The 27750-nt window shown below is 34.9% G+C and overlaps 1 protein-coding gene across 1 annotated transcript in view; it reads right to left on the reverse strand.

Moving 5' to 3' along the window:
• DGKB (diacylglycerol kinase beta) overlaps positions 1-27750 on the reverse strand; it is a 566799-nt gene that overhangs the window by 258608 nt on the left and 280441 nt on the right. The window contains exon 19 of the mRNA XM_053655066.1: positions 18450-18514. Within this exon, the coding sequence (XP_053511041.1) occupies positions 18450-18514 (65 nt within the window). The remainder of the gene's footprint in view (positions 1-18449; positions 18515-27750) is intronic.

A 27750-nucleotide genomic window follows, 5' to 3' on the forward strand; every position in this document is an offset into this window, starting at 1 on the left:
TGCATCATTCAGTTTAACTTAACCTACTAACAATCCTAAGAGTCAGGAATTGCTAGTCTTCTGTCAGAGTCGATGAAATGAAGTATGCTAAATTCTGAATAATTTGCCTAAGCTTTCAGAGCCGGTGAACCACAGAAGCACAGTTAGGATTTTGTTAGAGAAAAGATGGTTCATGAACTTTGTATGACATCATGGCATTGCTCCTGCCCAAATCATCTACACAGCCCAGTATGAGGTTCAGACTTCCAAATAATCAATGCATTTTTAATAAAAATTCTGCTTAGAATTCTTGATATTTCTTAACGAGGACCAGGAAAACTTGCTTGCATCATTTGAATAGTGAACTTAAAAAAATAACTTCAATATGAGTTTTACTACTTGTTTATGTGCTAGAGAGCTTGGAACATTCAGAAAGACATTAAAATGCATTTTACTGGTGTGGAATTATGAACATTTGTCAAACTGGCTTTGTACAAAATGCCTTAGGTTTTCACAGCTGTATAAAAGCTACCTCAAAGAAATAAGTGCGGAGTGAATGAAAGCTGATATGAAATTTTTGCATATTATCTTTTTTTAAATTTTACCCTGTGAAGGTCCTGCAATTACTTCAATTACATCGTAACTTGTGTTTATCATGGGCAAAGAAAGTACATGACATTTCCAGTGCCTTTAATGGTCTTCAGTAAGGTTTTCTGGTTACCACGTTTCTCTAGAGATTACCTTTCCACAGGAACTCATTTTATATGTTTTCTAACTAAAACCCAAACTTTCATGCTGTGCAGTCAAAGCTACACCAACATTCTCAACTCTATTAAAAGTAATTGAGTCAGAACATAAAGGTATTTTAAATGAATGTGCACTGAACATTCTCCAGCTTGGGTTCAGGAAATAGATTCAGGGAAGTTTTTAATACTCTGCAAACTTTAAAAAGAGGAAATTAACTTTGGTTATTTAAAGCTGGAGAAGATTGGGCTTTAGAACTTCAGGACAATGCAGATCATCAAGTCCAAGGCAGTGAAAGTCTTAAAAAAAACCTCTTAGTTTTGTTTTAATAAATTGTATTTCCACTGTTGACAATTCAAATATTACATAGTATTTGGTCATTTACCATGTGATATCTAGTTAATTTTATGTAATATCCTAAAACTGAAATGTAATCACTCGTAGTATCTAACAATAATTTGAGCTTTCAACAACATTAGAATTTGAGGTTATTAACATATTGTACATGTACAAAATGATTCTATGTGACTTTTCAGAGATTAAATTGTACTCTGCATGGACAAAGGAAGAAATTAAATCAGGATATGAATGAGTGCTATTTAATTAGGTAGATGTCCTACAAAGCCTAATACCATTGCCCTACCTGAAAAGTTAATCAATTCTTCTATTATTTTTCCAACTGTTAACCTTCCACAGAGTCATGCTAGCTTAAAATTAACACTATATTATTATTTACCTAAAAGTCCACAGAGAAAAATATTTTATAACTTTTAATTGTTTCACATTTATATAAAGGATTAAATATATTTTAGGCACCTATATAAGTGACATCATTATTTTATTCTAATCTGAAACCTAATTATCACCTTTTTATCAGGGACAAGGAACAGCTTTAGAGGTAAATTAATGTGCCCTATCCGTGGGACAGTTTGGCACTTTATTAAATAATCATCTTGGCAAATAAGATTATTAAAAGCTTCATTGAATGAAGAAAAGAAATGGGACTCACTCACACTGTTACATTAAAATGTACTTCCCAGAGGTTTTTGAACAGTTTACTATACTTTCCCCATGCTGAATCATAAAGCAGAAATGACAGCATGAACTTCTCCTTAAAACATATGAAGCACATACATTTCATATCATCTTTTAAATGGAAACTGATTTTAGACACTACACAGGTATATCATAGATTTAATTGTATACAAGCTTCAGAACGTATGTTGTGTTTTAATAACAAGAAATTATGGTATACCAGTATAAGGGGTATGGAAAAGGGCTTGCATTATCAAAACTAAGTAATTGTCTGAAATATACAGTTGTCAATAATTTCCATACATTAAAGAGCTTGAATGTGCTTTAAAATAAATGTTTTCCTTATTTGCTTATCTATATAGAAAAATGTAAAAAAATTTAAAAAATGTAAACTCTGAGATTTATTTAACTGCTTTTATAGGAAATATAGTATTACTTGTATATGAAATTATATTTTTGCAAGATCATTAAATGGCTCTAAAACCAAAGAGGTATGTGGGAAAAAAATCTCTTAAATAAAATAATCTATTATATTGAACTGAAGTAATGCTACTATTCCTACAGGTAATTATCTAAAAATTTTTTATTTATCTGTAGAGGGGAAGGGAAGGAGAGAGGGAGAAACATCAATGTATGGTTGCCTTTCATGTGTCCCCTGCTGGGAACTGGCCTGCAGGGAACTGGCCTGCAACCCAGGCATGCGCCCTGACTGGGAATGGAACTGCGATCATGTGGTTCGCAGGCCCGCGCTCAATCCACTGAGCCACACCAGCCAGGGAGAATTTTTTTTAAATAAAAATTTCTTCTTAAAATGTGCTCAGTTCCAATTAAAAACTGTTTAAGAAATTTTGGCATTTATTTAGCTAGTAATGATATAATTAAGAAAGAATATCAGCACTTAATTTGATGGAAGTCAAGTCCCTTGCACATCACATTAAAACTTGTCTTGTTCATCAAATATAATCAACTGAGTCATCAGGACTCACATACACAGATGGCCTTTGACCTTCTTCCATAGAGTGATTAGATTTTGGTATTTTATAATAGATTCTCAAGTCTGCTGGGTGGCATTCGAATATAACTCAAATTATATTTCACTAAAGGAGATACATACTTCCACAAGAGAAGGACTATGGGTATAAATATCGAAGTTCTGGCATTAAGACAACATTCAGCAAAAATATTACTTTGCCAGCGTGCTTATTAAGAAAGGACTCTTGTTTTTGTGATCACAGGGATTGCTGCAAAGACTGAGTGCATGTGAGCCAGCGCCCTCTGCTGGACAAATTCTTTTACTTTAAAGTACTGTACTGAGAATCTTTTCCATCTTTGCTTAGATAACCCCCTATAGCTTCTTCCTTTCTTTATATAAAAGATGGGATTTTAAACTAAATTTTTGGCATTCTAACAAAGTGATTTTTGTAATAGTCGCAATAAAGTTACACTCTTAAGTTGCTTATCTTAAAAACTAAAAGAAAACAATTTAAGAATTCATATCTAAATAATAAATGCTTCTGATAAAGTAATGCAAATGAAAACCAAAACAATTTTAATAAATGCCTGACAAAACTAGTAATTAATAATAATATACTTACATGTTAGTATAATTACAAAAATACAATTCATCACTGATTTTATGTCAGTCACCTCAAAAATCGTAACTACAATTTACTATATCAAGTACAGCTCAAATGACCCAAACCCAGTCAAATGACTCAGTTATCACTACTCTAGATTTTACCAATGCTCCAGGTTACAGATGGTGAAGCAAGAATGACTCCTTCATTGTAATGGTTCCTCATCCTCATCCCAGACACCCCACCTAATTCCAGGCCAGTGAATGATCTATTGCCTGTGAAATTGACATGGTTATCCTAACGATACCTCACATTCAATAAGCACAGAACCACATTAATACTCTTCAAACCCCACACCACTTCTTGGTTAGTACTGCTACCATTCTGCCGTTATTCACACGTTGACGCCTCACTTCCTTCCCACCCATAGCCATACCTGCATCAATGAACACGCTGGGTAACAGTAAAAGTTTTCTTCTTCTAAAAATTCATTTCCTGAGTCCTATGTCCTCGTTTAAAGCCCTATGATGGTTTCGTACGACCTAGAGGATAAAGTCCAAGATTCCAAGGGGACTACCAAGTTCTTTGTGGTCCGAGTAGAATGAACAGATCCCCTCTAACCTCTTGTTTCTAATGTTTCAACTGCTTACCTACCTACCTGGGACTATTTCCCTCCCCATCACCCACCGAAATGTTTTATGTTTCTGTGCCTCAACACATGATGGTTCTTTTTTCACTACGTAGCCCCACTTGCAAAGCACCTGTTTGTACTGTAGAACCATACTCGAATCCTAAGGTTTCTAGAAAGCCCCCTCAGCACCACTATCATACCACTACCACGGAAAACGAGTGTCTCATTTTTATTCCTATTTATGGGCCTTTGATTTCTGCCTTCATCTCACAATGCTGTATGTCTATATGTGTCTTTCCCCAAATAAGCCATACACTCTAAAAGCCTGGAATGGTATCGGACCCGCCTTCTACTTTTAACAATAAAAATATTTGGTTAGTAAATGTGTATGAAATTAATTTTATCTTGACAGAATGGTTAGTATCTCGCTAAACATGTAAATTCAGGCAAGTTATTTATAACTCTAATTCAGTTATGTGAAATATATAAAGTGGGAATAATGATAGTAACCTCTCCTAGTGTCGTGTATGGGTTATAAAAAACAATCCAGGATAATCATTTGATCGAGTGTCTAGAAACATAGACACTCAGAAAGTCCAGCCTTTCTGAGGAAATCCCAGTGATGACCTTTGTTATGGTGCTAGGTAGGAAGAATTCACCATGCAAATCAGATGGCTACTAACCTGTGCAATTATTGTACATGGTAACCTTTCTAATAAAGAATGACACAGTTAATAGATATAAGGAAAGCAACAGAAACTTCTCACTAGACTTTGCATACTTTCATGTAATATAGTAAGTTTCAGTTAGTTTAGACATATTTAACTATGACTTATTAGGTAAATATGAAACAGGCTAAAATATCAATTTTAAAATATAAAAAAAGCCAGTAACATTTAGCTGAGTATGAATAAAATGTATTTCATATTCATAAACTTAGATTACATGCATTACACTGCATGGATGTTTCTGTACCATAGAAAGTATTGTCAAAATTCTAAATGACCTTTCTAGTAGAATATGCTTTAAAAATTAGAAAAAAATGAAATAAGAAAAAAGATAGATGAGAATAAATATATAAAAATACATGTAAAAACCTGACTATGTCTATGTGCAAAAATAAAACAAATTATGTCATAGCAGTAATTAATAAACTTATCAGTAAATTAGAAGGGTGGTATAAATAGCATGTGCCCTGCTTAGAGATAAATGAACCTGTACAGATTTAAACTTACAAAGCAGATAAATGTGGCATTGATTGATTGTGCTAACGAGCTTTATTACACACCATGTTTTTTGTATAGTGCCTGTCAGTATTTTTTATATCATTAAACAGGCGCAGTAGAACATGAGGGCCATAGCAATTTAGATGTAAGCAACTTCCTAAAGCTGAGAAAATGAGTTAAGGAAACTAAAGTCTGTGATAAGTCCAACTCACTCTCACAATATACCAGGATTTTCACACACACTATTGATTGAAGCCTATTGCACATTTTCCTCTGTTCCCCTGTGTACTAGAAGCTCCCAGGTGGACACAGGGCCTCCAAAACTCAGCAGTTTTCCTGGGCTTCTGTCTTTCAAGGCGGTGGCCCCACTAAGCCGTACTGAGCAGAAGCGAGCACTGTAGCTTTCAGTGGAGGAACCTGGGGACGATGCCGTGATCAGTGGCCAGGGGTATGAGAACACTTTTGGGGGATGACTTCTCTCCTCCACTCAGACAAAAATAGACACTTCCTCCTGGCAGCGCTTTGCACTCCATTTTGCCCTTAACTGCAGGGATAGTGTTCACCACATTTTATTCTGGTTTGTCTTTGCCACCGACCTGCAAGCTCTTCAAGGGCAGGGAGGATATTTAATTATTAACCTTACTTATTTTCCAAGCACTTTCATATTATAGACCTGTAATAAATATTTCTTGTGGCACACATAAAAAATAATGGTAAAGAACTATGACATAATGTTAAAGGTGTTCATGTTAGACTTGAGGTTGTCTTTTTTTTCAAAATGTATTCCTAATCACTTGGTTTTCATAATGAAAAAATATACATGTGTAAATATTAAATTCTTTACTGAATAAATGATATGTGAGTAGTCTTATAATATGAGAACATTAGGCCATAAAGTGAGGAGTGATTAATTTTCTTTGAGTCAATAGTTACCTAAGATTACATATATTTGATGTATATACATAAAACATTCCAGTTATAGGGTAAATTTCCTATTTGATGATTAGTTATAAAGCCCTTTAAATACTTATTATACTCAGTTTCCTATCAGCATTTAGGAAGATTTACAGAAAAGTAGAAATCTAGTTTTTAAAACTTTCAAAGACATATAACACAGCAAGTCAAATAAATACTAAAATAAAATATGGAGGCTCATGTACTAAAATAAATTATGAAGACTCATACACCATAAAGCAAAATCGGTGTTGACAAAATATTTCTTTTTCTGTTTTAGGCCAAAGGCAAGTAGGGTGAGAAGAGGGGAGATGGGGGGGAAAATGAAATTCAGAGAATCTACATTTACCTAATTATTTGAAGTCACAGATATAGTAGGCCTTATCTAATATCTCTTATAGAATAAAATTGTTCTAACATAGTTTTTAACTCCTTTTAAGATTCATTTTCAGTGAGTGCAAAAGTACCTTTAAAAACTAGCTTAGGATTTGGAGAGCTATTTGTACACCAATATTCACAGCAGCACAATGCACCACAGCCAAAAGGTTAGAATAACCCAAGTGTTCATTAACGGCTGAATGAATAAACAAAAGGTGGTATATACATACAATGGGATACTGAATATATATAGTGCATTTGAAGGCAGGGAACTCTGACATGTGCTACCATATGCACTAACCCAGAAGACACTGTGCTAAGTGAAAGAAACCAGTCACCAAAGGACAACTATTGTATGGTTGCACTTTCATGAGGTGCACAGAATAGTCAGATTCACAGAAACGGAAAGTAGCACAGTCACTGCCAGGGGCTGGGAGGAGAGGAGGGAAGGGGAGACAGAGAGGATGCTATGTGATGGGTACGGAGATTTGGTTTAGAAGGAGAAATGTTCTGGAGATGGATGGCGCAAACGTGGTTTGCACAACCATGTGAATGTAACTAACGCCGTGAAGTGCACACATAAAAATAAAGCGGCGTGCTGTTTCCTTAAGCATAGTTTACCACAATAAAAAATAGCTGGAAATAAAAGCATCAATCAAACTTTGAAAAAAAAACTTCTTCAAACAAAATAAACATCTGGCTTCATACCTATGACTTTAATAAAAGCCACATAAATCTGTTTGTATGAACAAAAATATCCTTTATTCACCATAAAGAATTTTTAAATTGTTAGGGATGGTATGTAGTAAAGACTCTATTAAAAAATAAAGCTGAAAAATTTAGAAGCCTGAAGAAATCAAAACCATGTTTAAAAAATAAAATTAAGAAAGAATACCACTAGAAAAAACATTGAAAATAGCATCAGTAAGACTTTATTTTTAATGTTTACATGGCGTAGTACAATTGCTACTTTGCTGTTCATTCCTGTGCCCCACCAATTCCAACACAAATTTCTTGACTAAGCACTTAACTCTTCATTGCCAAACTTCCTTGAGGGGACATAAAAACTACAAATACCTTATGGTTTTATTCATATGAGGAATCATAAAAAAGTAAAACAACTAACCAAAACAACAAAAACAACCTCATAGAAACAGAAACCAACAGGAAGGATGCCAGAGGGGAAAGGGGTGAGGGGCTGGGCGTAAAAGATAAAGGGGAATATAGTCAATAATACAACGATGAGTGAACGGGGGACAGATGATTACTGGAATCTGTGGAGTGAGCACAGTGTAAAATGTAACAGTGTCGAATCACCACACTGTGCACCTGAAACTAATCTGACTAATATAATATCATACACCAACTACACTGAAATTTTAAAAATTAAAAGATTATGAATACAAATATACATATTTAAATATATTGTTTTAAATCATTTTAGATCCCTTGATTGACGGTTAATATCAGAATCGTGATTATAACATAAATCGCCATCCTGAGCCCTTCAGGCCTCTACTTTTGATACTCACAAGCCAGAATTATAAAATTTTCATATCTACTCTCAAACTTTTGTGCCTGAAATCAATTTCAAGCCTCTAGTAATTCAGGAACTGAGAATTTTGATCTCTTCCTTCCTGCATGGAAGTACCTCATTTGGAAAGGAGAAGGGCTAGATAATTAAAATACATCAATGAATTTACAAACACACCAAGCAATATTTAAAAATTAGTAATCCTCTAAAAATTTTCCAAAAGGCCATACGGGGTGATTTGGGAGCTTAACCCAACTGGGTGGAACAAGGAAAGACTATCCTCAGGATGGCAGTCTAATGAATGGCAACAGCCAATCCAAGAGGGACGGATGGGCAGAAACAGCAGAAAACAAAGAAAAAATGTCAGTCATGCCAGGAGCTAGATCGTGGAGGGCCTCAAAAATTATTAAGGATTTGAGAAACTAATGGGTTTGATAAAGGGAGGTAACTTGGCATTTTAGAAAGACCACTTCCAAAGAACTCTCAAGAGGTTAGAGAAGAGACTGTAAACTGAGGAAAAAGCATGTCTTAGAAAACTGAGAACTGCTAACAATGATGGCTGGGTTTCACTGCCAGTGGAAATCAGGCTCTCTGATGGGATCATGAAAAAAGCATTTCACAGACTCATACGGCAGGTGTGGAGCTATCAGAAGTCTATTCAGGTGGAGATCTGACTGAGTTTCCAATATCCCATCTCTGTCCGTCCTGCCATGTAAAAAGTTCAGCTGTGTCCTCAGCAAGGATGAAACAAAGGACAGTATCTAGAGTTTTCCCTTCATATTAAAGCTTAGCCCTTTGAAGCCCATGCCGTGGGCTGTGGGCCATGGTGAGCTGCTGGACCCAAAGGTAGTGTGCTCCCACATGAACAAAGAGGTGTGTGTGGGTAACCCAGCAAGAAAGAAAGCTCTTCTTGGATCCCCTGGGGTTATAACCAGAAGCTTTTCCAAAATAACCAATCAAATCACCAAGGTTTCTGAGCTTTTAATGGTTCCACTCTCCCTACTTCAGATTGGCAGGCCACTATGGCCAAGCATTTCCCTTGGCCCCCAACAATTCTATACTGGAGGGCAGACAGTGCTCCTGGAGAGATTTCCTGTGCTTTTAGGATTAAGTCTCCTCCGCTGCAGTCCCCTGAGGTGTGTGAGTGAGTCTGTAAATCCTATAGCTTCCTGGCTAGGCAGGCAGGCTTATTCTCCTCAGTTTATTAAAGTCAATGTCTAATTCTCTTTGTTCTCTTTGTTAATATCTAGCTAACTATTTATGGCAACACACAGTAGATGAAGCAACAAATAAGACTCAAAATTTGGTATAAGCAGTTAAGATGATGTGTTTAGTGGACCAAGACAAGTTTAGACAGAGTAACTGACAAATTCAATTTCTATGAAAGTAAAAAAATATTATATGCAAAATATGTATGTATGTTTTCATATACACATTGCATATAACACATATAATTATATGTAATTTAGTGACTCAGAAATCTGTTGTGACCTTAATGAGAGTTCTCGCACTTATGCAGAAAGAGAATCTAGATTAGACTGGTTTCCATAACACAATGAATGAACAATGGGAAAGTGTAAAAAACTTATTCACAGAATTGGGTTGTGAAGGTCATTTCCTGTAGAGATCAAGCCATATTTTATGTTATTTGTATAATCTACCTAAAGAAGGCTATATCTAAAACACTACATGCCCTTTGTCACCATCACCAATTTTCAGCATACTGCAAGCACCCTACTCCCAAGTCTAGCATGGTGAATATATGGGTGACTAGTATTGTTCTCAAGGTCAGTGTCAGTGATTGACAATAGCTGGTGTCAGTGAAATGCAACATGCATTAAGACTGCTTTAAAATGACCAGATGCAGAGTACCCAGAAAATAAAGTAAAAAGAAGGCAACTAGAAATTCCAACACAAACGATGACTCAAGAATTCAAAGGAAGTATAAGTGCCATGGAAAGAGGGGCAGAACATGGAGAGACAAGGAGATATTTTAGAAACACAGTTTGTTACTGAGCACACACACACTTATGTCTTAAAAGCATGAGCTTTGGTTCTGCTATGATGAGTGTTCTGTGGACATCGCCTACCTCTACAAAATGAAAATAGCAATAGTTACAGAGTAGACTTACTTTGAGGATAAAAACAACAAACATTGTGTGATGGAAAACAACCTAATGACTTGGTAGAGTCATTCCTAAGTAAACAGCAGCCTTTATTATAATTGTAGACTGTGATATTGTTCCTATTAAACCCTAAGTTCCTTTAAAACGAGAACATGATATTTTTCACTGTTGAAACTCCTCCGACTGAAAGGTGGCATCTGTGTCCCCTGCCTTTGAATCTGGGCGAGTGTTTGACTGCTTCAATCAATAAAAGCAGTGAGAATGAAACCATGCTACTTCCAACACCAAGTCAAAAGAAGGCCAAATAGTTTCTCACCATATTCTCAGAACACTCACTTTTGGAGGATTCAGCTGCCATGTCAGATGACTGGTTACCCTAGGCCACCACAGTGTGAGGGAGCACAGGCCACATGGAGAAACCATGTGTATATGTTTGAGACAGTTAGTTTTATGTAACAAGTTGAGTGGCTACAGGGAGTCCAGATTAAACATCATTTCTGGGTATGTCTTTGAGAGTGTTTTTTAAAAATTTTGTTGATCATGCCATTACAGTTGTTCTATTTCCCCCTTCATTTCCCTCCACCCTACACCCTCTCCCCCACCATTCCCCCCTTTAGTTTATGACCACGTGTCTCAAGTTCTTCAGATTCTATATTTCCTCTACTATTCTTGCCCTCCCCCCTATCCATTTTCTATCTACTGTTTATGCTACTTATTTTCTGTACCTTCTCCTCCCTTCTCCTTCTCTCTCTCCCCTGTTGCTAACCCTCCATGAGATCTTCATTTCTATGGTTCTGATCCTGATCTAGTTGTCCTCTAAGTTTGCTTTTGTTTTAGGTGTGGTTGTTAATAACTGTGAGTTTGCTGTCCTTTCATTGTTCTAGGATTCTCTTCTAGAAGCAGCAAGAGATAAGGGGACAGTCACCTACAAAGGAGTTCCCATCAGATTGTCAGTGGATTTCTCAAAAGAGACCTTACAGGCAAGAAGGGGCTGGAAAGAAGTATTCCAAGTCATGAAATCCAAAGACCTACATCCAAGATTGCTCTATCCAGCAAAGCTTTCATTCAGAATGAAAGGACAGATAAAGTGCTTCTCAGATAAGATCAAATTCAAGGAGTTCATCATCACCAAGCCCTTATTATATGAAATGTTAAAGGGACTTACCTAAGAAAAAGAAGATAAAAAATATGAGAGTGTTTTTGAATGAGATGAGCATTTGACTTGGACTCAGTAAAGATCACCCATTTTAATGAGAGCCTAACTGGCCCAGTTTCTCTAAAGAACCTTGACAGATACAGTGCTCCAGTTCAGTCCCAACCAACAACCAGCATCCGACACCCAGCCTGAGAGTAGCCCTGTCTCCAGCTTATTCCATCTCTTAGATGTCAGGTCACTTCCAACCACTGAGTCTTCCCAGTTGAAAGGAGGCCAAGACAAGCCATCCCTGCTTTGCTCCATTTGAACTGCTGACCCACAGAAGCTATGCACATAACAAAATGGCTGTTTTATACCACTAAGCTTTCGAGTAGTTTGTTATGTAGTGATAATATACAGGGGAGACATGTGGAAGTGGAGTGCTGCTATACCAAAACCAAGAAAATATATGACATTTGCTTTGAAACTGAAGGGTGAGTAGAACCTGGAAGGGACAGGAGGACACTGACAAACCTAAGGAAACTGTTAGGGCAAAGACAATATAGGAACAATATTATTAGAAAGGAGAGGAAATCGAACCCTTATTCTTATTATGGCCGCTAAAAGTTTGTAACTGAAATATCTTGGCAAATCTTAGCAAAAAATTTTTTAAGAGAAGGGAAGGGAGGGAGAAAGAGGGAGAGAAACATCAATGTGTGGTTGCCTCTCACGAACCCTCTACTGGGGACCCAGCCTACAAACCAAGAATGTGCCCTAGACTGGGAATCAAACTGGCGATCCTTTGATTTGCAGGTTGGCACTCAATCCACTGAGCCTCACCACCCAGGGCAAATCTTAGCAAATTTTGATGTCTTATAAGTATTTGCCAAATACAATATTATACAGATTTATAAGGTTGTAGCATCTCTGGTATTTTATTATTATTTTTTTTTTTGCTAGAACCTTCAGTGGGAAGTAGACTTCTGAAAAATTAGAATGAAAATTATACAATTCGAGAATTTGTAATTTATACCCCTCCTCAGATGTTTTACCTATCAAAAAATATTTCCACCCTATTTTAGGGCTGCCATGTATCAAGATATATGTAGGAGGGTGCGGGTTGCTCAAGTAAGATTCCCAGTGTTGTGAAAACATTGCTCACGGAGAAACACAAAACAAAATGCAAACTTGAAAGTGTTGCATGGATGAGAACATTATTTTTTATCTTTAAAGAAAAATATTTGTGAGGGAACCCTTCCTTTAAAAAAAGTGAGTCATCCATTTAAGATTAATATTTTAAAATTAAATATGTTCAGTAAGAAATAATGTTCAACACAGGCACATAAAGAAAGGCATAAGCAACTATTGCTTGGGTGGAACAAGAAGCAATGGCAAGTGTCTAATTAATTCCAATTAGCCATACCAGGGGATTACCTTCTAGGTAAAATTACCTTTTAATGAGGTGATTAACCTCTTTGGAAAGAGTTCAAGATAGACTAAATTGATACTTAATATGTCATATAATGCAGAGATATAATGAGGGTGCTCAAAATAGTTCTACCAGGGATAGTTTCTACCAATAATCAATCGCTTTATTCCAGAAGAACAAAAAACACTTCTGTTATATTATTGATAGTCTGAATTCTAAAGCATTTGGATATTATAAATTAGGTATGCAAACTTTATATCAAATTAACTTAACTTCTATGGCACTAAGATTATCTATTCTAAAAAAAATATAACCACCAAAAGCTAACCAACTCCAAATCCTACCCTATGGATTATGTCTACACATCAAAAGGAGGAAAAAAATGTTTGTCATTGACACTGATCAATGTCACAGACTCATTCCCCAAAGTCGGCTGTCCATTGTCTAATTAGTTTAGTGGATCCCTCCCGGCCTCCAAGCACAGCTGGTTCTTGTTAAGGAGAGACGACCACTGCTCAGGGGAGAGGCCCGAACTCAAAGGAAACAGGAGCTTCAGTGACTTTAACACAAAAACACTTGGTAAATTAGGGATGGGATTCCTAGAAACAGTACTTTTTACTGCTGGCAAAGCTTATCTTTGGTTTTTTCCCTTAAAATTAATCATTTATATGAGTGAGTTAAAGTAATACATTTATGTATAATGTAAATTATACATATATTTGCTCTTAGCAGCAAATGAATAAAAAACAATTTACTGTAGTGATTTAATTTGATAAATATTTACTGAGAATCTCCATGTCAGTATAGAATCTGTAATAATGAGTAGAATTTTTTCTTAAACCGCTTTGTTACACTTTGTTACTCTTCCTTATGGGGAAATACTCTACCGTGGATTAGTCAGATGTGATTTTGTGGAAATCTCTGAATTAACTATTGTTACTTCATAAATCTCGTTTCTTTATTTGGTTTCCTAGGGAGTGAGCACGTGCGAGTGTGTATATGTTTCTGTGTGTATAAAATCTTTGCATAAAACACATGCAAATTCATGTAAAGCAAAAACACAAATCCTAGGAGGAGAAAGGCAAAATCAAGGAGGAAAATAGTATTTAGAAGATTTGCATGGAATGATACTAATAAAATGTAAGTATCTTGCAAACAGAAACTAGAAATAAATGTTTCTCCTTCAGTTAACACAGAGAATAAGTAAGTGACCCTTCCTTTAACATCCATGCCATGGAGCTCAACAGTCACCTTGACTGGGAGCCCCATGAATTATCCTTCACTCTGTATGTTACAACACAGACTTTTCTATTAATTTATACTTTTCTACAAAACCTATCACTATCTAAGTTTTCTATATATCCCCCAATTTTCTCAAATGCTTTAGGGTTTCAAAAGATTCAGTTCTAGCTGGATGACCATCATACAAAGGGGATTCCTTATTAAATATTTATATTTAATAGAGTAAACAATAGACCAAACCAAATAGTAAATATTTATAGAGTAAACAATAGACCAAACCAATAGCAGATAAGCAGTATTTCATCTAAACTTCAGGAGCTTAATTGAAAGACAAACCACTCAATAATAAATAATTTAGTGAATAAGTTTAGTAAATGTCTATTGAGTGTTAATTATGTTCTGTGTACTGTGAAAATCCCAGACAGAGCCACATTCTATGATCTCACAAAGCCTACTGTCAGAAAAATCAAGAATACCTCCACAGAATGAATGTAATTTTAAAGCATAGGAAATTTTCTCAATTAATGCATGTTGTTAATTTCTTGGGTAATTTGGAAAGCATGGGTTCTTTTAAAATTAGGATTTATTAATATATTGGTATCAAATGATCAGTGTACTATATTAATTTAGTTTTATTTTGCCTCTTCACACATTAGAGGGTCTTCTCAGTAAGACCCTCTAACATATCTGATAGCAAAGTACTCTGTTGCTTTCGAGTTAAATTGCCTTATTTGAATAACCACACCAATTTCAGTTTTTAGTTTTATACTTCATAAAAAGCAGAAATCAGTACAAAAGGGAAGCACATACATGCCTCTGAACCAGGGCGGGGGTGGGGGATTAGGAAAAGCATTGTCTATTCAGGGAATTCAAACTAGATACGTTTAAATAACTGGTGTGGAGTTTAGGAAAGAGTGTCTTCCTGGACTACTGCTGGTCATCAGTGGTTGCTGGATATTGAGAATTTGACCTAGTTCCTTGAAAACAAGCTATGACCACAGTATTAAGAATCTTTGTCAGACCACCAATATGTTTCTTATAGCTGGTTCTGTTTTCCATATTAAAGTCTTGGTCAGAGTTTTACTCATGGAATAATACAGTTCTACATTTTCCCCAAATTATTATTAGCCTTTATGCTTATCACTTTAACAGATACATATTTTAATGGGTATACAATTATTAATACCAATATTTTTAAAGCAAGAATTAAATTCTTCTACCCAAATAAAACCAGGAAAAGTGTGATATATGCGTATTATAAGAATGAAAGTATAATGGTGTATACTAATAGTCAAATTTTATAAATAATTAAAAAACAAATATTATGTACTAAAGGGTTCTGAATAGAGGGATAAATTACTTAATGATTATTTTGTTTCAAATCCAAAAGAACAAAAATATTTATTTAAATTCAGTTTGATTGAAGAATATCTTAAAGTTTAGAAAGTTAAACATTATTCTTTTTAACGACTAATTTAGACTTACATATAAATTTCAAAAATAATACAATATAAACCTTTCAACTAGCACTCTCTTAAGCACCGGAATAATCATTATCTTTCCCAGTTCTTTCAATTTCTGTCGTAAGAAGCACCACGAGCAGAGCTATATATTTTGGTAATTAATTTCCTTAAGATAATGTTAGGAACATAATGTTCTCTAAAATATAAATGAATCAAGGTGAGCATGCTAGAGGGGAATATTAATGGCATATGATTGATTGTGACAAGAGACCTGATCTGAAACACCCTTATTAGGACTACTTTTAAAAAGCCATTTGCAAATTTTTGAAAATATAAAAGAGTGCTATGGCTGCATCTGTTTCAATGTTGAAATCTGAAAACCTGTCCCTGTAAGTATGAACCTGCTTATGCCCTATATCTTATATGCCTTCCTCACAGAAATGGATTTGAGTATTTCCATATCCTAAATATTTTGCATTATTTCTTAGGAAATAACCTAAATGCTTCTAATTCTGAGTGAAGGCTTAATCTTCAAAAGTTTAGGTCCAAATGCATATGTCTAATTAAACTGGTAATGTATGTAATTTTAGGGCTGATTGTTATTTCAAACATTGTTGGCCAATAGTGCATTGGGCATCTGCTATACACCTGGCATTCTTTGAACAGACACTAGAAACTGGAGACCTGGGTCAGTCTGAAGGTATTCTCTGTGTTATCACTGTTCCAAATGAAATGTCCCCTCTAAACGACACAACCAAGATTTACTCATGCTTCAGACATACAAAGAAACTACATTAAGATATGATTTTATACATTTTATAAACACATTAGTGTGTATAAACACAGGGCTGTAAATCATATCTAACCACATAGTGGGTGGTGAGAAATGTCATAAAGTAGTACTGAAATTGATAATAAAAATTAAGTAGGTATATGTGAATAATGTCTTTGTTATTAAGAAGAATTCAAATTATTATGGAGAAAATACATTAGCTTCTGACATGAAGGAAGATCTTAAACACTGGCATTCTTATATGTAGGCTGTTCAAATTTTGAGAATCATATAAATATATTGATAGGCTTCTCTATACTTTTAATTCTCCTTTCTCCATCTACTTCTCCCCCATCTCTCTCTCTCTCTCTTTGCTGAATAAGTTTGTAGCAAAAATGCCTTAAACATCATTAAACTTTTATTCCCCTGTGAATTTCTTAAAGCCATTAATGGGCTATTAAATTGTGAAAATCCTGAAGGGGTACACTGCATGCTGAATTTTTCAAACAGCAATTTTTTTGCTCGAAATTTATTTTAAAATATGATTACTGACATAATAATGCTTTATAGAAAGACATTAAATAAACACTGGCTAGTCAATACAATAGTATGGTTTTATGTACATTAATAAACATGTTCATTTCCAGGACATACAACATGTATTATTAAATGCTAAAATCTACTATAAAATTAAATAGATTCAGTTACATTGATTTATTTATGTATATTTAATGAAATAAAATTAAATCTTATAAAATGAAATCTCTTTTTCTCAGATATAAAGAAACATCACAGGTGCAAATCTGTAATTAGAGTGCTTTCAACTTAAATTTATGATATGCGTGGCACAAAATTCAAACAATACACAAAAATATGGAATAAAATTTCAATCTCCAGCACCACTTCATTCCCTTTTCTGAAAGGAACCAGAGTTATAAGATTTCTATTAATCCTTCTAAAGACCTTGTGCACACATATACATACATACACTTCTTGCATTTTCTTTAAAACAACTTATAGCTATCTGAGCAATGAGAGAAAATTAAAACGTAAGTCCATGATTTATGATTTGTAGTGTAAGAAATAACTCAAGGCAAAACCTAAGGTAGGTATTAGAAACAAGTTTTGATATGTTTTTGTAAAACACTTAAATAGGTAAATTTAATAAAAGGTCAGATAGGATCTCACTAATCATGAAACTACTTAATATGATGATTCTTATATGAAGTAGTACACTAAAGTTTAGATTTAAGAAAAATCTACAATACTTTTTAAAATATATTTTAATAACATTTATTTTTATGAACCGCTATGGGAGAAAATTATGTCAACATACTAGTATCTGACAATATGAAAATAAACATAATATTCAGAGGCAGTTGCCTAATAAGTGTTCTCTAACATTCACAACACAATATAAGTCTAGCCAAATACAGAGGCCATAGATCCCTTGCTCCGAACATTTATATATACACGTGTGGGTATACATGTATATATGATTTTGTAACTTCATGGAATGAACAGTAAAATGGATAAAACTGAACCAAAAGATAATTCACTTCTTTGGCCCATTTCCAGGTGAGTAGGGAGGAAATATCCATGTTTCCTTCTAGAAATGGGGAAGATACAAGACCAAAGCTCTCCCTATTTTCCTGAATACCAGAAAAAGTGTCAAAGTCCACATTTTGGAGGGAAGAATATTCACATATTGTTATAGTGGCAAAACTAATTTTGCTCATCAAGGCTTTTTTTCTTGAAGAAAGTGTTTGAAAGTACTTCATGAGGATTGGTATTTCTCTGGCTTATTTTCCATTTAGTTGAGGCCAGTGTTGGCCAGACAGTATAATGATTGGAGGTCTTTCATGATATCTGGGTAATATACACATACTCGACATTATTGAATCAGAAGTTCACGTTTTTCTTTGGTATTTGGGATGATCAAGTCCTCCTACTTCGCCATGTAAAAACTTCAGTATATCTTAATCTTTCTTTTCAGCATATGACAATGAACTAGAGATGACTACTTTGCATTTCCCATTATTATCTCATTAAAACCTAACAGGAAATTCTGATTTATTTACGCTTTTGTCTTTATACTTACACACCAAGCCTTATTCAGTTAACATATGTAGCACAAGTATTTTATACCATATAGTGATCCTTTTTATGATATAATTTATCAACAGGAACCATATTACAATTTCATCATTCGAAGTTATCTTACCTACTGTTGAATTTCTCTGGGTGTTTTTCTCTCATGATGTGGAATCTGTGTGCAATGGAAGCATCCTAAGGAGAGAAACAGAAAAGAAAAGCAGAACAGTTTATGATCCTGTTGTCTTGTGGGGAAAAAAAGATTAAAAGATAAAAAATATTACTAAATAATGTTTTTAAATTAACTTTTTCATAACAATATCATTGCCAAGATGATGTTCTGAAACTAGGCAAAAATATATAATTCACATAAATTCTGTGCAAGCATGATTTATGTCACCATTTCACCATTGGTCACATTGATTTCTATTTCATTCATATATCTCCTTTAACGACTGGTTTTGGCCCCATGATCAAAGTATGTTTAAGATAGAGCATTGGACATAAATGTTAAATAAAAAGTAGTTAAAATACTGTTATACCAGAGCTGGAAGAGTAACCTAGGTGGAGAAATGATCAGGTAGAAGAGCTCCTAGTCCTTTGAAATTAATTATGGTTAGAAGACAGTATGAGGTGCATTATCTGGTAAAGGCAAATACATTACATGACCTCACAGTTGTTAGGAGTGTTTTGGATGTACAGTTATTGTTTGTTCCACCGCAACTTTCTGACACATGTATCTTATCTTCCTTAATAAAAAAAAAGCAAAAAGCAAAATTTACTTTTGGAGAATTGGTTTCAAGTGTAACTAGGCTCTAAGACCCCAAATGGGTGAGTTCTGAATCCTAATGGATGTTTCTTCCTTTCAGGAAATCCATTCAATTTCTTTGAGACAGAATCCCACTGAATGTGGGAGATTGCTGGAATATTGTGATTCAAGCTTTTCAAGCACAAACTGTTCTTGCTGACTTTAAACAGTAGCCCCTGTTTTTGCAAGGAAGGAGATATTTCCCCATTCTTCATCTACACATGATTAATCACTCCAATGAGAAACTAATATATTTACCAGTCAACTCAATAGAAACGGCACTATTGCTGTGATTAACTGTTAATTTTGTTTCAGAGTAGAGATAAATGAAAAAGAAAAACCAAACACAAAGAAAATAAAGAAGCTGTGCATTTGAGAGAATTTTGAAAACACTAATCAAGGATTAAAAGTCTAATGAATGAAATGAAAAGGCTAATGTGCTTATTCATGCATAACAAAGCATGAGGCACAAGAGAGGGACCAATGCCCACCGCAGATGGCGGAGAGTTACTTTTCCCTACAAGATAGATCTGGGTTAGGTATGTAATGTTTTCCTGTACACTTTATCCTCTAAAAATTGTTGAGTAATTGAGCTAATCCACAAGTGAAAAGAATACAAAGGTATAGATAGGTACGTAAAAGAACATTTATTTTAAAAGTTACCAAAAACCCCTCTATTTTTTTCTAAGATATAACTTTGTTATACACGCATGGTCAACTTCTTTGTTTGCTAAGAAGCAGGAATGTCAAGATGGCTCACTTTTATTGGTCCAATAGATCTAAAGCTCACGTCTTTACAGAAAAAAATCTCAGCTAGGCTTTTTATGATACATTATGCAGCAGGGTCATTAATTAATTTTTTAATGATTTATTTTGAATTTAACCCTAACCTGGTTCAAAATCAATTTAGAGTACTTCCTAATTAAAAGCATACCTCCAGCAGTCCAGTAAAGCAAAAGCAAAGAAATATGAATTAAGTACTAAGAATGAATGATCAATATTGGTTATCCATAGGGAGACTATCACTGAATTTACTTCTGCTTAAATTGTTTCTGCAACTTTAGAGAACTGAGACTTTTAAAAATAGACCGTGTAGCACATTTTGCTTTACAAGCACATATTTTTGCAATAACAAATTTCTTCCTTTCCAAAGGAAGATAAATAGCAGAGAAAGAGAAGGAGAGATAAAAAAAGGAGGAGGAGGAAGAGGAGGTGAAGAGAGAGGGAGAGAATGAGAGAGAAGCAGAGAGTATCAAAAGGATATCATTTAGGCAGACTGGAGTATAACTGAGCAAACTCTGAGAAACATAGAATACCAAAAGACCAAAAACAAACATAATATTAGTTCTACCTCCAACATACTTGGGCAATGGCTCATGAAGTTGACAGAGGGGGAAAAATAAAAACTACTGAGGAACACTGACGTGCCTTTTCTTTGTGTTGAATGGGTTCCACCACAAAAAGAAAGCTGGCATCCCTGACTACAGGATTGATAAGGAACAATGACAGCAGGTGTTCATTTGGATGAGAATTCAGACCAAAGTCTCATGGGCCTGCCTCTGGCAGAACCCCAAGGGGCTTGAAAGAGAACTCTCAGAGGCTGAAACTTATCCAGCAGCCATATTTGGATTCTCTAAAAGGAGACCAAATAAGAAAAAGCTAAAATAGTGTCATTGATTTCTTTTATATAAATTTTGCCCATCCTGTCCCTAACACACATTTTAGAAAATAGAAATTAAATCACCATCACTTCCACATCCTGAAATGGAGAAACTATGCATTCAGACAGATTTCACTTCTAAGACGAGTAACTTTGAATAAATTATTTATTGTGAGTCACAGCTTTGTTATCTTTAGAAGGGGATACTGATATCACTTTAAAGTATTGAGGAGAAGATATTTTGAGAGTATTATGTAAGCAAATGGAATAGTGTGATGGAAACTTTGGATCCTACTAAAAACTGTATGAGAAAACCCAATTAAGTGGGGAAATGTACCTTTTTAAAGGATAGGACCCACCATTATGAAATATTCCAATATTCCCCAAATTTATGTATCAAGTCAGACCTAATCCCAGTATCAAAAGATTTTGGCTGAGTAGTCAAAGCAAGAGTAATTTGAAAAAAATGATATTGAATGTCATCTAAAAATATAAATCTTCTGAATAGCAACTAAGATTTATAAAAAGAGTAAAATAAATAGGGAAGATGTCTCTAGCACAACCATATATGAAAGGTATTATAAACTAGAATAATTAAAATAAAATAATTTGTTACTGATTCTGAAGTAATATGTAAAGATATAGAGATAAAAATTTATTTTAGCATAATAATGGCTTTCATTCAAAGAGGGAAAGCAAATGACATTATACAAATAGTATTTTCTGTGATCCATCTAGGTTTTCTCTCTCTATGTAAGTCACAATAGCAATTTTTATGAAGTAATCTCTAGTGGGCTGAATCATGGCCCCTAAAGATATCAGAATCTATTTCCTGGTATCAGGTAAAGTTTGCACAGATGTGATTGAGTTAAGGATTAATATTGTTTGGAATTGGTTAACTCCTTTCTACCTTACACTTCTTTCCTTGGGAACAGGACTGTCTGTTATACTATGCTTATTCCATCACTGTATTCGAGAAGACAGGTGTTAGAATAAAGCTGATTCCTGAGGTAGGATATGGGATTTGCTGAATGGTAGATACAGATTCAAAAGCATAGTTTTCAATAGGGAGACCTTTGCTAAGAGGTGCCTTCACTATGATCAGAATTGTCATGAATTATTTAATTTCTTTAAATTAAATTGCTAAAATTTACTTCCTCTGGAAAGCCATAACTTGTATTCAGTTTAAATTTTGCTCTCAAATTTTACAGTTTTTCCCTCTGATTATTCAGTAAAGTTGGAGAGAACCATGTCTCACTACAAGGCCACGTTGAAGAGGGGTGGAAGATTTGAGGTTGTATGTGAGATGAGGCCTGTTCCCCTGTCAAGCATTTTCCCAGTCACCCTGCCATGCAGAAGAAATGCTACAGAATGTGCACCTTTATGCTGAGAAGGTACATCATCATCATCTCAACCAAAACCAGGTGACAGGCTCTATTCAGAGGGTGTGCATTATCCTAAATGAAGGAAGGTTTATTAATCTCATTAAAAGACTATCCAAAAATTTTTTTGGGGGGAAGATAGATAGGATCGCGAAGAATACCAGGACAAGTAAATGGAATCTGTCACTACACTTAAATCCTTCAGGACAATGTGAGAAAGTAGTTACTAGACTCAGAAGGAAAGAGTAATATTGAGATAATGGCTTTGAGAGAGAGAGAGAGAGAGAGAGAGAGAGAGAGAGAGAGAGAGAGAGAAAAGACATCCAGTTGCAAGTGACTTTCCACCGAATGCCAGGAATATAAGTATCCTAACCCTACTCCTCCTTCTCATCTTCTGCTGAGGGGGCAAGAGGGCAAAAGGAATGGAATGTCCACATTGGACACTGCCAGGCAAAAATCAAGATGAACAAGAGAAGAGAGAACACCTAGAGAGGTCAACAGTAGTAAACCAGAATGAGGAACTACTACGGCCCTTACAGTCTAACGCTTAGAGCAGAATGGTGAACTTGGTGAATGAACAAATAAGTCTATGAAGCATGGGCACCAAATACATGGTAAATAATTGAAAATCAACATGAACACCATGATATTAATATAAGTAAATAAAGTATAATGTACATACATATAAAGGCAATGTGTAGAATTTTGAATTTCTTAAACAAAATAGTTACTACTTGGTACTTGTAAAAAAATAATATTTTTTCTCACTTTAAAAGGAAAACACCTGAAACAAAGTTATTATTTCAGAAAATGAAACTGAAGTTGCCACTCTTATTGAAAAGCACCTGTAAGCTTAGATTTATATTTTGAGATTATAGAATATACACACAAAATGTTCTGGCTTTATCAAAGAATGATGTATTTCACATAAATATATTTCCACTACATGTAATACACTAAAATTTTTAAATTTACTAATTTGGCATAAAGAGTACTTTATTAAATCTATAGATTTAATTTAATTAATAGATTAATTTAATTACTTGTCTCATTAAAATTGATATACAACATCACCTTTAAGTACTGTTAATGGCTAAGGCCATCCTATTAAACGTCACAGACCTTGGACAGTGACAAACTGCCTCCTTCAAGGTGTGGGGCTGTTCACTACACAGGGACTGACGAGGCTGCTCGTACATATACATTTTATGGTATATTTCACTTGTCTTAGGATTTGTCATTCAGAATTTCTTTTCTATCATGTCAGGCTATTAACTTTGACTTCTTAATGTAAAAATATGCCTGTCCCTAGAATTTTAGCATTTTCTTTCTGTATCACTGATTCCCCTTTTTCATATTTTCAAAAGAAATGGAAACTTAGAATTTTAATTTCAGGATTTTTTTGTATTGACTTCAAGTTAATCATTTTAACTATTCCTAAGCATTTCATTATAGCCATTTCCTAGATTGCTACTTTATTCCAAAAAACATAGCTTTAGAACTATTATTTCTGATAAATGAAGCTTGTAAGAGATTATGGTAAAAGTAAAATGAAATGTACAAATAATAAGTCTGAGTTTCAATTACAAACAGAAACCACATATCTAAAATTATGCAGTAATATGAGAAGATTTAAGTTATTTTAATAATCTTATTAAAATCCCTGTTGTTTTTATATTTCACACTGAAGTCATCAAGAAGCCAAGAAGACTAATTTGTGTTATTGAAAAAAATAGTTGACCTCAGGGTCTAGACAGATATGTCAAGAGAACCTAAATCATAAATCCCACTCTTGATCTTTGTTAAATATGATGTATGGTTTTAGCACTGCCAGAAAACTTCTATGAGTTTCTTCATATTAATCTTAAGTTTTGTGAATAAAGTTGTAAAGAAAATGATAGCATTACTATGCACTTCCTATTATCACAACTATGTGTTATCTATGATCAAAAAGATCCCCATTTTTAAAGCCTTTTATTTATTTATTTTCAGAAAGAAAGGAAGGGAGAGAGGGAGAGAGGAAAAGAAACATCAGTCGGTTGCCTCCCACACACGCCCAACCAGGACCTGGCCGGCAACCCAGGCATGTGTCCTGGCCGGGAATCAAACTGGTAACCTTTTGGTTCAGAGGCCCACGCTCAATCCACTGAGAAACACCAGCCAGGGCAAAAGGCTCCCTCAAATACAAATTTCATTCTACTTAGCAAATTTATGATTTGTTTTTACTGAATGAAAAATATTAAATTTCTCTCAAAGTGCTTCTTTTATTTAAAACTTCCCAGATTTGGAGGCCTAGAAATCTCAGATGAAATCAACAGTGCAGACTATGTAATAGGTGATGAGGTATAATGATTGGCATTACAATTTAACTTTGATTTCTAATGAGAGATGATCAAAGGACATTTTAATTACACTTTAATATGTAAAAGCCCAATTCATAATAGTTTTAACAATAGTTAATCTATAGACCAGGAGTGCTCCATAGCACCTAAAGTCAGAACTGAAGAAAAGTGTGCAATCATATAATATAGACACAGAAGTTTGAGCACAAATAGCAAAGGGATATTTAAGTCAAAATTATTTCTAAAAAAACATGTAGAATAAGATTTTACATGTAATTGATCATCATTTTGGTGATGCAGTGATTAAATCAGTGTAGCGATGAAACACTAGACTGATTTAATTTGCCCCAACTCTAACGTAAAACTTGATTTCTCAAGAGCGACGGTAGTATTACAGTGCAGGACTGGAAAGAAAAACCCTAGACATTCCCCTTCAGAGTTCTCTGATAGAGTCAGACCTCTTTGAGAACGCTCAACATGGCTCTACGGAGGAGGGGACCTGTTGATATGAACTGACAAAAGAGATGTAAACACCCTTCTTACATTTAGGCCTAGAGCACCAGAGTCAGTGAAAGCAGGCCAGGATCCAGGGCATGAGGAATGGAACCCTGCCCATGATGGTCAGGCATAAGGACACAAGACAGGGACCGATTTACTGAAACAAGGGAGGCAGAGGCTTGCTCATAGTCTGCTGGGTAGTAATTAAGAGCACACGCTTTGCCATCTGACAGCTTCAGTCCTGCTATATTCATGCCGTAACTATGCTACTGTTTCCTCAATTTTGAAAAATGGAAATAGTCCATATCTACCTTCTCAGGTTAATACTAATTCAATATCATTCTTGTGAGGATCTTTATCCTGTATGATAAATCCTGACAGTAAACAAAAACATAAAGCTGTTACTATTATATTGGTTAGGTACTAGGTAAAGAAAAACTACTAGTCTAGGAGTGACATATTGCAGAACAAACTGATGACATCTTAACACAAAATCAATCCACTTCCTTACGTATTGCCTGGCTAGAAGATGTTTACAAGAAAGGTGAACTAAGGTGATTGATTACAGGCCTAGACTATTTAAAAAATTCTGCCAGTATCTACTGAATGTTGTAGGGGTCCAACGTGCTTTTTTGAATACTTTTGATGTCTTTGTAGTAAAAGTCTTTCCAGAGTTTGCAGCTTTCCTCTCCAATTCGAAAAAAAATAAAGTATATAAATTTAAATAATAAAATATATATTTATTACTATCTTTAAATTTGCCTGAGAGTTCAAATTCAGAAAAATCAAGTCAACATCATGTATCTTCAATGGTTTATTTCACAGTAAATTAAATACTTAACTCTGTTTTAGATCTGGAAACTCTAAGCATTTTATTAATATCTAATATTTTCAACATTCAATCTATCTTTTTTCATTAGCCAAAAGGTTGGACCCATCAATTTCACTCATGTCTGAGGTTAATTTGGTCATTATAATATTCATTCGATCTGATAAAAGCTACCAATATATTCAGTGCTTAGGTGTCAATTTTAGCAAATCTGCAACAGAAGTCCTGTTGCCTTTGAATACCAATGTGGTGGAAATGTGACAGCATTCCCATAATACCTTGAACCAGGAATAATTATTGCACTTGCAAAATAAATCTAAGCCAACACTCAGTTTGATATGACCAGTGACTGAACTGGGGTTGGGAATGACCAGCATGGTGTGAGTACAAATTGTAAACAATTTGTACAAAAGGAGTAAGATGAGGTGGAAGAAGTAGTGAGTAGTGGGAGTGAGGGTGGAAGGGGATGCGAAGGAGGAGGGTAACTGAGATTTAGAAAAGAAAGTAATTTCTAAGTACTGTCTTTAAGAAAGAATGGGAGTACACATCAAAGGTCAGGGTGGAAATAAACCTGCCTATACGATTGGGGTCAGGGATGGGTCCCACAGAGGGTAACACTGGGGCAGGTAGATAACTTGTTTATTAGAAGCAAAACTAGAACTAATTTTCACAAAAAGAGTATTGCTGTATGAAAGGAAAGCTCTCTATAAAATATTCATAAAGTCAACAAATGTCAACAGTGCCGAAGGTGCACCAAACACCAGGTACACAGTGCAATTATGTTTATCCCATTTAAATAGATAATGTAAATACTGTAGAAAAAAACTGAAGGTTCGTGAGTGTGTATAACTCAGTGTAAGGCATCAAATTGGAGTAATTGAAACATAAACCAGAATATGTGGTTTAAAAAAAAAGAAGATGTGGTTTATATTTATCCACTTTCTTGAAAGGCCATAAGAATTGTTTCTATAAGGTCTTTAGCTTTATCACAGAAATGATTTCCAAATATGACTACATTGTTTATATTTAAAAAAAACTTGATACTAATAGTTCAGGTGGTTTCAATATGGTATCACAAAGTGACACCATCAGTTCTATTTATTCCATCCTAGGGGAGAAATTCACCGAAGAGCATTGCACTACTTCTGTTCTCTCTCCCCCTCCTGTCTCCCCCATCTTTTCCTTTCTTTCTGTCTTCATTCTCTCTTCTTCTACATATATACATAGAAAAGTCCCTTAGGAAGACTTCACCCTTTTTTGCTACAAGATATTATTTCTAGGACTGTACACCTATTGGAGGTATGTTAGTTCTAATAAGGTAAAATTGAGTTAGATACTGCTTGTTGCCTTCTTAATATTTATTTCCTTCTGAATTTAACCAGCAGAACTCTCATTTCATATGGGCAGCCATCTACCCAGCCAATAAGCAAGTAAGCAAACAAACAAACAAATCCTAAATTCCCTGGGTTCTTTCCTAGTTAGGAATGGTACACTAGGCATTCCCTTCCGCCCCCACCATACCTGCACGAATGTGGGTGTAATATCTGAGAGGTAGAACAGGTAACTGGAAAACATGAGGATACAAGCCACTGCTGAGACCTGCAGGAGGAAAAAAAGGAGCCTGGCCCTTTAAAACACCTTGAGGACCACGTTGGCTGTGAACTTCCACCAGATGTTCTACTGTGTGAAAAAGAAGCCCCTGACTTGTAACTGTTATCGCTCCAGGCAGCCAAACGCAGTCTTAACTGAAGCATAGGTGACCACTTCCCAGCAGCTCATTCCTCTGAAAACATGGAGAGAGGGAGTCTGAAAAGTCTGTAATTATGATATCAGAGCAAAAAAGTTCATTCAATTATTTTACTTTTTGGTTAAAATTTCAAAAGCTTTCATATGTACAGGGCTGTGAGATTTT

The sequence above is a fragment of the Artibeus jamaicensis genome, unplaced genomic scaffold, assembly GCF_021234435.1.
Source record: "Artibeus jamaicensis isolate MK-2021 breed Jamaican fruit bat unplaced genomic scaffold, CSHL_Jam_final contig_923, whole genome shotgun sequence".
NCBI lineage: Eukaryota > Metazoa > Chordata > Mammalia > Chiroptera > Phyllostomidae > Artibeus > Artibeus jamaicensis.